We start from the raw sequence: 11,339 nt of genomic DNA on the forward strand, positions 1-11,339 counted from the left end.
CCTCCCCACTTCCCACCATGCTTCTCCATCCAAATTAGAAATCTTTACTACTCTAATCACTGGATGACCACAGTTCAAGATAGCTGAGATCTTTCAGTGATCTTAGGGAATTGTACTTTGGTCTTAAAGTCATTAGTTCTCATTGAAAGACTTATATAAAACAATATATAATAAATATATAATAATCTTAAAACTCATTGTCGTCTTTATCATAAGATGCTAGTAAGGATGTTCAGTATCAGTGGCTTTCAGATTTGCCCATTTATCACAACCAATTGGATTGCTTTTTTCTTTTTGAGACAGTCTCACTATGTCACCCTCGGTAGAATGCGGTGGCATCACAGCTCACAGCAACCTCGAACTCTTTGGACTTAAGCGGTTCTCCTGCCTCAGCCTCCCAAGTAGCTAGGACTACAGGTGCCCGCCACAATGCCTGGCTACAACTGGATTGCTTTTATGTTCTTTTGTTTTGCTTTAGTTTTTGGTTTTTCTTGAGAGAGTTTCACTTTGTTGCCCTCCGTAGAGTACCATGATGTCATAGCTCATAGCAACCTCAAACTCTTGGGTTCAAGCAGTCCTCTTGCCCAGCCTCCCAAGTAGCTGGGACTATAGGTGCCTGCCACAACCCCCGGCTATTTCTAAAGACAGGGTCTAACTCTTGCTAAGGCTGGTCTCCAACTCCTCAGCTCAGGCAGTCCACCTTCCTTGGCCTCCCAGAGAACTAGGTTGCTTTTAAACAATGCAGATTTTCAGGCTCACCTCAGGCCTACTCAATCTAAATTTCTGGGCAAGAGTTCAAGGGAATCTGCATCACAAATAATCTCAGGTGATCCTGATGCAGTTGGTGGGGATATGGAGATATAGTATGACGTCTTTCTCAGGAGGACTGTGGAAGAAAATTTCTCTACTTTCGGTTCCAGCCCCTACTTCTGGGCAACAATTTATTTTTATTTCCTGGATACCATAATTCATATAACTGATTATATTGATTTTTTTTCCTTTTTCTTTTTCTTTTTTTTTTGTATTGGCCAAAACATAAGGCAAAATGTGAATCCTTCTAGCAAACGTATAGAAAAAACTTGTGGCACCATGAGTGTCATGTGAACACTCCTGCCTTCGTCTTCTCATTCTTACTCATTTCCCTTTTGCCTCAGTATCATCACCAATTATTTTTAATCCTGTATTTTCTTTAATCGCAGGTATTGATTGTACACTGCTCTATATCCTTTCTGGAACAAAATGTGACATGAGTAATACATACTGTCCAAATATTTGTATAAATCTTGAAGATTCTTGAGTTGGGGGGTTTATACTTATTGTTTACTATTTTAAAAATACACGTTAGGCTTCTACTCACAGAAGCTTGGAGTAGAACGGTGGTGGCCAGGAAAATGAGGAGCTGCTATTTAACTGGTAAGTTTCAGTGACATAAAACGAGCAAGTTCTAGAGATTTGCCATGCATCATGCCTGTAGTTAACATAGTGTATTGTACACTTAAAACTTTGCTAAAGGAGCAGATCTCATGTTCAGTATCCTTGCAACAATTAAAAGGAATCTCTGACCACTTGGGATGATTCAGGAGAAGTCACAAGGTAAACAAGGCTGAAGGTGGTACTATTACTGTCTTGTTTAGTGACCCTATTCCCTCTTGGGAGTGTGGGTGGAACAGGGGCAGATATTACTTCATGTCCATAAAAAATAAACAGATAGTCTTCTAAATTTTATTTGGAATGAAATCAGCATGGTAAAAATACATCAGTGATACATTTGAAAAAGAACTCGATTCCTTGGCAGAATCAGCCATAAGGGAGCAGAAAGGGACCCCGACTGCGCTCTGCTTTACCGGCATTGAGCTACATCTGAAGATAAAATCGGCCAGTCAGCGTATTAGGTAAAAAAGAAGCAAGTAACTGGTAGATCCAGGAAAATCATTTGTAATCTAAATTTGCATGAGATGGAACGACCTTGCTTTTGATCCAAGTCTGGTACTTCTTGGTTAACAGGGTGTAGATTCCAGGCTTCTTGGCAACACCACACTTATCACCTGAAGAGACTATGGCCTGGAAGACACCTCTACACACCAAGGGGCCCCCTGAGTCACCCTGGAAAAAAGAAAATGGGCAGATACTTGAAGAGAAGCTGTTAAGATTTTCTTGCCACCAACTATTTGTTGCTCAAAGGATTATTACGTGGGTCTTTGTTTTCTCTTGTGTCCTGAAGAGTGCCCGGCACTCCCTCTCTGTCTCTGTTGCTGTCTGGGACTGTGCTTGTCTGTCTGTCTGTTTTTGTCTCTGTTTACATCTCTGTCTACAACTATGACTGTGCCTCTGTCTCTATGTCCATCCCCTGTCTCTCTACCGTCTCTCTGTCTACATTCCTTTTGTAATTCATGACTATTGAACTTTACTCATTAAAGAATGGGTAGACACAAAGGTTTAAATAATCCCCTGGAGTAAAAGAAATGTTTTAACTTGTGGATTTTCTTTTGGTGCTCACAGACCTGAAATCAAGTTGCTATTGAAACTAGCAAAAGAGAATGATGCACTGTAGCAAATAACTTGGTAGCAGGGACTGTATCTTCTCTCTTATTCTTTTCCTTTTTTATTTTGCATGCTTACGTGGTGGAGCAGTGAGATATATACTATGCCATGCTTAGTAAATAATGAATGAAATAATTTGAATGAAATAATTTTTGAAGAATCACTTGAATGAAATAATTTTTGAAGAATCACTTTAATAACAAAACAGTAACTGTCAAAAGAAGTAAAAGAATTATAGAAGGGATGGCATGGCCTGTCAGATAAAGAGATGGCTTTCTGATTTGAAGACTAGCCTTTGCCTCTGCCACTGGTCACATTGCAAATTGCAGTGCCTTGTGCTGTGGTCAGCCTTGATAACAGATGTTTAAGAGGGTCAAAGTGTGGGGACATTGCAGCTATATAGGACATTTGAAGTCATCATCCCCTTTCCTTCAATAATGCTTAACATAGTATGATGTGAATAATATATTTTAATTTTAAAAAAATTAGTAACCCATCTGTGCTATGGATTAGTCACCTATGAACATGGGCACCCAATTTTCTTTCTTACTACCTCAATAAACCAAAGATTTTGAAAAATACAATTATTGTTATTCCTTTTTGTGAATCAGTGGTATGGGCTGAAAGTTTGTGTCCCTCCCGAATTCATATGTTGCGACCACTCCCAAGAGACTAAGGAGGTGATTCGGTGCTGGGGGTGGAAATCTCATGAGTGGCATTAATGCCCTTATTAAAGAAGCCTGAGAGAGACCCCTCGTCTTTTCCACCATGTGAGGGGAGAGTGAAAAGAGGTCGTCTAAGAGGTCAGAAAGTGACCTCTCACCACCAAATCTGCTGTGCCTTGATCTTGAGCTTCCCTGCCTTCAGAACTGTAGGAAATACATTTCTGTCATTTATAAGCTACCTGGTTCATTTTATTTTAGCAGCCCAAACAGACTATGATAGTCAACATTATTTAAGAAATACATACTGTATATCTGGACTTTTTGATTTGAGTTTTATGAGCCCTCCTTAATGACTAATTTGAAAGGTGGTTCTTTGGATAAGTTATCTTCTAATCACCACTAGAGATTTCAGTGTAGACTTTCAAAGGATGATAACACCTCTCCTAGGAAGCCTAGAAGAGTTGTCAAAAATAGTCTCCCATCCTGATTAACAAACATTTAATGAGTGCTTATTTAAGTACTGTGGACATTTTTACGACCCATTCAATTGGTAGATGAGAAAGAATAGAGACTGCTCTTCAGGAATGGAGGGACATATTTAGACTTGTGGTTTTATAGTCTCCATGCTGCTCCTCCTCAAGGTTAACAAGCAAATGGAGACTTGGCTGCAGTGCAGTCCTCTGAGACGCCTCTTTGAATAGGAGACTCTTACCTTGCAGGCATCCTTTTGGCCTCTGGCATCTCCTGCACACACCATGTCTTTGGTTATGACAGGGTTGCGGTTGTAATAACTTTGGCTGTTGCAAACATCGCGACTTATGACAGTCACAGTGACTTCTTGCAGGGTATCAGAGAACCGCGAAAAATCTGAGTCTGTGGCTCCCCAACCAGTAACCTGGCATTTGGTTCCAGCTCTAAGATAGTTTTTGGATCTTAGGCGGAGCAGCTGAACATCCTTGTTGAGTTGTGCGGCCGTATGAAGCTGACAGATTAAAAAAAGAATAAATGATCCTCCTTTCCCAGTAGTATTCTGCTGGTAGCCTGTGCATTGTATGTGTGGTCCTTCTGTCTTGGGGAGGGGGTGTCCCTTTGCTTGAATCTACTTTGGTGGTGGCCTGCAGCTGTATTTGTGGCTGTTACTTTTCTGAACAGTGTCCATTCCCTGTGGACCTCACTGAGACTTGGGGAGGGAACTTATACAGAGTAGGAATTTTGCCCAGTCTCGAGCAAACTGGCCTTTGCCCTGCATTGGATGGTTTTCTGTGGAATAACATCCATAGGTCGTGACTCTGAGGGCTGGGCTGTTTCCTGTTGGATAGGACTCTTGAATATGGTCTAGACTAAGTTCAGACGAGACTAAGTTGTAACTCACTTCTGAGTCCCTGAAGTTACTTGGTTGGCTCTGCTATACACTTGACTGGTGCATTTTTCACTTGCTAATGAGAAAAGCATTTGAGAAAAATAAGCTTGCAGGCTCAGGATCCTTGAGCCTGTTGAGATGATCCCCTCCTACATATGTGAGCATCTGAGTTGTTTTTCCTTGTATAAACATAGCCCTAATGTATTTGTGATAAATTCTTATTTCTTTCAAGGAAGTATGGGGAGTAACATGGGCCCTTATTGAATACTTCAAACATGGGGAGGGTGGTAACAAACTGCTTTTGTGTAGATGGTTTAGCTAAGTGAGCCATGATGGTAAGAATGTTGGCAAAACTGAAGGAAGGCCATGCTACATACCTTAACCAGCATGATATCATTGGATGGAGGATCTGATGTAAATCTTGAGAATGGTATGAATTTTTTAATCTCAAATGTTTGTTTGGAGGCCTCATTCTTTGAGAGAGAGTGTGCTCCTAAAACCACAGTGGGAGGCTGGCTTTTGGCAAACCTGAAAAAGCAAAGAGAATGAAAGTAACAGAATGACTTCCAAATCCCCCAGTGGGGAGTAGAGATGGCGAGAGGGTCGTATATGTAGGGAAACAAGGACTATCACCAAGGCAACCTGCTTAAGATTAAATGGAGCGATGAGGTCTCAGTAGACCCCAGCATGAATCAATATCGAGGGCCAAATGACTCGTCCTTAATCCCACCCTGGCATTGCAAAAGAATATCAGAACTTGTATCCAATTGTGGGGAAAAGGGGGTGAAATCTGAATTGACTTGGAACAAGTTAGCAAGAAAGTTGTGTTCATCTATATAAAAATAAATCATATTTCTTGAGTTTGTAGTTTGGGACTTATACCAACTAATCTTAAAGTTTTTTTTTAATTGCAGTAAATTATACCTCATACTGAATTTTGCTATGAAAAAATTGTAACCATTTTAAATGTCCAGCTTAGTGGGCACGAAGGACATTTATATTGTTGTTCATCCTCCACTATCATCCTTCTACAAAACATTTTCATCTTCCAGTGGTGTTTTCATAATTAAGGTGAAGATCACACTCTATACTTGCTCATCTGTGTGTCTAGACCTCATGTCAGGGCTGCAAAGTGAAGCAAGGCCTGTGATGTGCCTGTCAGATATGCTCATCTGTCCTGTCCCCTCAGTTAGAAAGATAATTTGGACAAGAAAAGAAAACTTTCCTTAAGGTGAAAAAACATTCCTAATTTGAAAATGAAGATACTTGAAGGTTGGTAGCCATTTCATTGTGGATATTGATATGGCACAAACTGGTGAGACAGGTGAGAAAACATAGATATTTTTGTTTGGTTTTTTAATCCCTAGTCATACACAATTCTGGTATATATATGTGTCTAAAATACAGAATTCTAGTGTTTCAATAGTGCCAGAATCTAATTTACTGTATAGTGGATAAAATTACATTTATAGCCGGTGTTGAAAGTAGAAATGATTTTTTTGAGATCTTGGCAACACCTTGGAGCCACTTGTCTACTATGGGGTAGTAGATGGTATCTCATGACAATGTGTGGCTTCATTGCATTTGAGGTGAGGAAGCCACCTCAAATCTTTGTTGTGGAAAAAGAAAGGCTATAAAGATAATTGTATTTATTTGTATACATATAAACATGGCTTTGCTACTTAAAGAAGGGAGCAAGGTAGATTATATAAAAAGTATATACTCATGCACCAGATAAATACAAATTAATAAAAATTAAAAAGAGCACAGAAACATACAGAAAAAAGGAAGAAATGATTATTTCAGGTTTGGAGAATAAGTACTTCAGTGCAGGGGAGTGAGTTTGCTATGGCAGTGCTGTGACTGCCTGGAATGACCCCTTTTTTGTTGTTTCTACCAAAAGAGTTTATTTTGGTTTATTGTGGGAATTCCAACTCTATTTTTTGAAATGTTTGCCTATTGCGAAATCAAGATGGGGTTGAATTTTCTCATAGGATGTGGATTGGATTTCCTAGGAGTGATTCAAATTCAAATTCAACATACTCACTAAACCCAAAGCTTTAGAGGGGAAGGATGATATAAAATCCCCAGGATTAATGCTCCGGCAGAAAAGTAGATATGTGCATAAATCATTCACACAAAGAAGGCTACAAATTTGGTGCAAAGGCAGGGTTTAGAAGGAGGATTCTGCCCAAGGGAGGAGTGCTGAGAAAATTTCTGGTTTTCTTACATCTTTTAACTAATTTTGTTGACTAGTTATGTCTTTAAAATGTTTTAGTTATTTTCATCTTCACTGGGACATATCGATTCCTAAAACAACCCAGCAGACCATTGTGTTTTCTGAACTGTCAATTTCTAGATATCTTTCCACTGCAGTCTAGATTACCGAGATCTATTTTTCTGCCCATGGGATACCTGTAATTACTTGAGTTTTAGGCTCTCACCTCCTACACTAGGCCTCATCTGAATTCACACAGAAGGGGAGTAATAATACCATATCTTTCATCTGCCTAACACAGTATTTGTCTAAGTGTGGTCTTCAGACCTGCTTCAGAATCACTGGGATGTGGTTGTTTCAAACATACTTCGTGAGTCCCACCTTGGACTTAACCTAGAACAGAATTACATATGGAGCAGCACCGCAGAATTGCTTATAGTGATTTTCATCATCCGCTGAAGACACTGGTAAACATTGTCTCAGCTGAGCCTAATAATACCCTTTTTCAGTTATTAAAGCCAATGGGCTATGTATCCAGTCTCCTCATAAGTAGGGAAATCAGCACCCAGATCTAGCTTTTGTAACTCCAAGTCCAGTGCTCTTTCCCCAGCACCTCTTTAGGCCCAGTGCCAAGCTGCTCTAAGGTGCTCATGTTCTTGGCTTGCCTGCCTGGACACCGAGCAATGTTTCTGCTTAGATCTGGCAGCAGAGGCAGGTCCCTATAGTTCACTTGCCTAATAGAGAGAAGGACTTGGTGTGGCTGCCAGATGGGGAGGTTTGCCCAGTCCTACCCACCAAGACAATGGCGCAGATAGTCACATAACAAGACTTAAGGACACCTACTAAGTTCTTACATTCTGTACTAAGCATTTTACATATTATTCAGACCTCACAACTATGCTGTGAGGTGGGTATTATGATGGCCCCCATTTTATAGATGAGGAAATTGAAGTCCAGGTAAATTAAACAACGTGAGAACATCCTACAGATATAGTAAGTGAAGGCTCCAGGACGCAAACTCAGGCAGGACTAAAGCTCTGTTGGTTTGAACCCAGAGCCCACATATTTCACATTTTACTCCAGGAGCCTTGAGTGTTTGAGGAGGAGTGAGGCTGTATGGAAAGGTGGTGGCAGGTTCTACCTAAGAACTTGTGAGGCAGGCAAGGGACAGGAGACTTGGGGTGGGGGACAGTGGATAACATTTGGTGAGAGTTTTGCTTCTGATAAATTAAAATGCTGGAAAGATTATACGCGAATTTTTTTTTTCCTTTTATATTTTATACAACAACTAATAAAATGGCCAAGATACTATGGGGAGTGGGGCACCATGTGGATGGGTGGTGAGAAGGGAGCCCCTCCAGATTTGGCCCGCTTCAACATTCTGCTGAGCAAGAGGCCTGGGGTAAATTATTCTGACAGGAGACTTGGGAGTACATTTGTGGGAAGCCACCATTGAACTATTTCATAAATATTTTGAATTTCATAAAGCTTAATATTTTTCCAAGCGTTGATCTGCCTACTTTTTACGCTGTAGAGGAAATCTGATCCACATATTTTGGAGTTCTTTATACTCTAGCCATTTAAAATGATATTTAGCAATATTTGTTTTTTTTTCCAAAATTCTAAGATCTTTTTCCAGTCTTTTTATATAGTCCCTTTCCCCAACCTGAGAATCTACTTTTCTTGAATTAAGTCTACAAAAGTTAAAATCCACCTTAATCACATTATCTGCCTTCCTGTAGTCCTTTATGGTTTGTGAAGGACTATTTCATATATTGGGTTTTAGGCTTAGTCAAAAAAACTCAAAACAAAAGGAAACAAAAAGTCTTCTAATCCAACCAGCAATTTGCTGAATATTTGTATGTCAAACTCCAGGTAGGGCATAGGCCATTGGAATGTGTACGGTAAACTCATTTGAGCATGTGCATATTTTGCAATGAATGAGCATTAAGGACTTACCCTCTACCTCACTGTTCCCAAGGGGGCAAACACTCTGGAGAGGGGGACAAAAGGGATGGGGAAGCAAGGGTGATTTCTCTGAGGGCAAGAACTGCATTTAAACATAGTAGCCTTTGGAAATCAGCACCTTGCTATTATATTTAGAAGTAAAACAGAAGTTCTCCCTGTTTACAGGCTTCAAAACATTCCATTTGTGATCAAAGAGTTCCATGAAAGTGGAGCAATCAGACAAAACCCCCAAAGCATGATGAAGCAAGTCAATTTGGTTGTTCTAGTAGGTATAGCTGATGCCTTACGCTGAAGACAGATGTGTAAGGGAAATGCTGTCATGTTTGTAGGAAAAAGAGAAGCCTCCATCTCAGCCTATTCAGGGGAGAAACATAAGGGAACAAATATACAAACAAAAAACAAAACCAAAAAAGCCCCAGCAAATCTACGAAATGACAAATCTATTAGTTTTCTGTGGCTTTTCCTTAGGTGGTGGTTGCAGTAATGTCAAAATGATTTCTGGTACTTCATTAACTGAAATAAGAGAATCTTCGCCTGGAATGGACTTTGGGAGGTTGTAATCCATCTTAAGAAAAGCGTTTATTCCAAGTATCCCAGAAAAATAACTTTCTCGCTTTCTTTCTCTTTTTACAAATCATCTATAACTTTTTTTTCCAACCTAGGAAAGTTGTCTGCCGGGGAATTTTATGATTCCCGAACTATGGGCCTCAGATGCTCGTGGTGAGGGCTGAGGGGTTAACGTAAGGGGTCTGAGAGGCGGGCTTCTCACACACATCATGCTCGTAATAATAGCTGCAGCCTGTTTGGGCTTACTAAGTGTGCCAAGCATGCTAAAATTCTTTTTATTTTCCTCAAACACGAGGTCTCACATATTTATTACTGCACCAGCTTATTAGTGAACAGCACGTAAACAAAGAGAAAACTCATTTTCCCAATGAAAAGTGGCCAACTGGCCAGCTGATGACATTGGCAGCTTGATATGGTAAGATGATAGTGACCATAATACAGCATAAGTCCGTGTACGTGCCATCTCACGTGCAATTCCTTATAGACCCAGCGTGGTTTTTCTCCAGGGTCTCCTCTTTGAGTTGTATCTGATTTTATTACAGGTTTTCATTTGAACCCACTGGGGGAAACGGGACGATTTTGGTTTTGTTTCTTGGCCAAAAACCACTTGACTCTGAAAGTCTTGTGAGAGGACGTGGCGACAAACGGGACTCATCACACTCACCACAGTGGAGTAGAGTGAGAGAGAGCTAGAATTCTTAGGGAGATACCACTGAATTCTCAAATGGTAGGACAGGGGAGAGGATGATTACTGCCCATTTGTAAAATGGGGAAGTTAAGGAGCACAGAGCAAGCTCCGGCTGTCCAACGTGCTCCTGAGCTCTGTGACCCATCAGGGTCAGCAGAACTGTGGCCTCGGGTGCTACTGTTGCTGTGTTCCCTGGCATTGAGCAGGGGACTTGAACTTGTCTAATAGCTTTCCTGGAGAAAAAAGCCCAGCTCTCCCTGAAAAAGGACAACTCAGGACAGAAAACATGGATGTGCAAAAGGGTAAATACACCTTCAGACAGTCAGTGATGGCAGAAGCTATCAGTATGCTGAGTTCTCACTCAGGAGAAGCAAGTTTATCTTCTAGCCACCTGCAGAAAAAACACATATGTGGAAGAGGGTGAGGACTCACCGAATGTAGCAGTGAGCTGCTGTGAGCACCCACTGCGGAGCGATCAGAACCCCTCCACAATAGTGCTTTCCGTCATACTGGATAGAAGCCATGAACGGTCTGGAATGAGGTGACACTTCTCTCCCTCCAATAATCTCCATAGTGAAACCTACAGAAGTAAGCCAAAGGGTTTCACATGAAAGATCCAAGCAGATTGTTTCCTGTAATTCTTCCAATGACAGTCACTACATTATTTTTAAAGCTACCCCCCCCACAACTCTACCTAATTTTACTGATGAAAAGTTGTATAGCACATCATAGTTCAGAAGGATGGAAACGATTGTGAAGATCATTTTCATCTATAATGTAACAACAAAATCACCAGAAATTAGCATTTATATGGGGTAAATATATAAGAGATACTTACATTCTGGAGTCATATAAGCCCCAGCTATTAGGCAAAATAGAGAAAAAGAAGAAAACTTAGTCATTTTAATAACTTCGATTTAAAAGCCCAGATGAAATACTTGTATCCTATCAACAAAGGAAGAAGATTCTGAAGTCTGAGTTTTGTTCTCGCAAGTTTTAAAGTTCTCACCACAAGTGTTCTAGAGGTATGATTTTTTTTTCACACCTAAGTTTAAAAGTGTGTATCAGTTGGGGAGTTTCAGATCTGTGCTTTTAGCACTTTTGGGGGAGAAGTATGAGTGCAATGAAAAACTCGTTTCTGGAGGCAACTGTCTCCAGTATCTGCATGCAAATACTCATGGTATAAATGGTAAGAAATGAAAACTACCTACACCTTAAGAACTTAACGACATGGTAGAGTTCAAAGATGTTCACTGCTCTACAGCAATACTTAACTATTTTTCCTGGCATAAAATGGTGCCTGGCATATTTCATTCCTCTTTGTTTTTTGTT

At 40.3% G+C, this 11,339-nt stretch overlaps 1 protein-coding gene across 1 annotated transcript; it reads right to left on the bottom strand.

The window, feature by feature from the left end:
- Positions 1–1,708: 1,708 nt before the first annotated feature.
- Positions 1,709–10,909, bottom strand: GZMK (granzyme K). The gene is made up of 5 exons (XM_003782833.3): positions 10,846–10,909; positions 10,440–10,587; positions 4,944–5,094; positions 3,919–4,188; positions 1,709–2,103 (listed from the first exon to the last, which is right to left on the bottom strand). Exons 1-5 carry the CDS (start codon positions 10,907–10,909, stop codon positions 1,930–1,932), a joined length of 807 nt encoding a protein of 268 aa, XP_003782881.1. The 3' UTR covers positions 1,709–1,929.
- Positions 10,910–11,339: the final 430 nt, after the last annotated feature.

The sequence above is a fragment of the Otolemur garnettii genome, unplaced genomic scaffold (genome assembly GCF_000181295.1).
Source record: "Otolemur garnettii isolate 467f Iridium unplaced genomic scaffold, OtoGar3 scaffold00005, whole genome shotgun sequence".
Taxonomy (NCBI): Eukaryota; Metazoa; Chordata; class Mammalia; order Primates; family Galagidae; genus Otolemur; species Otolemur garnettii.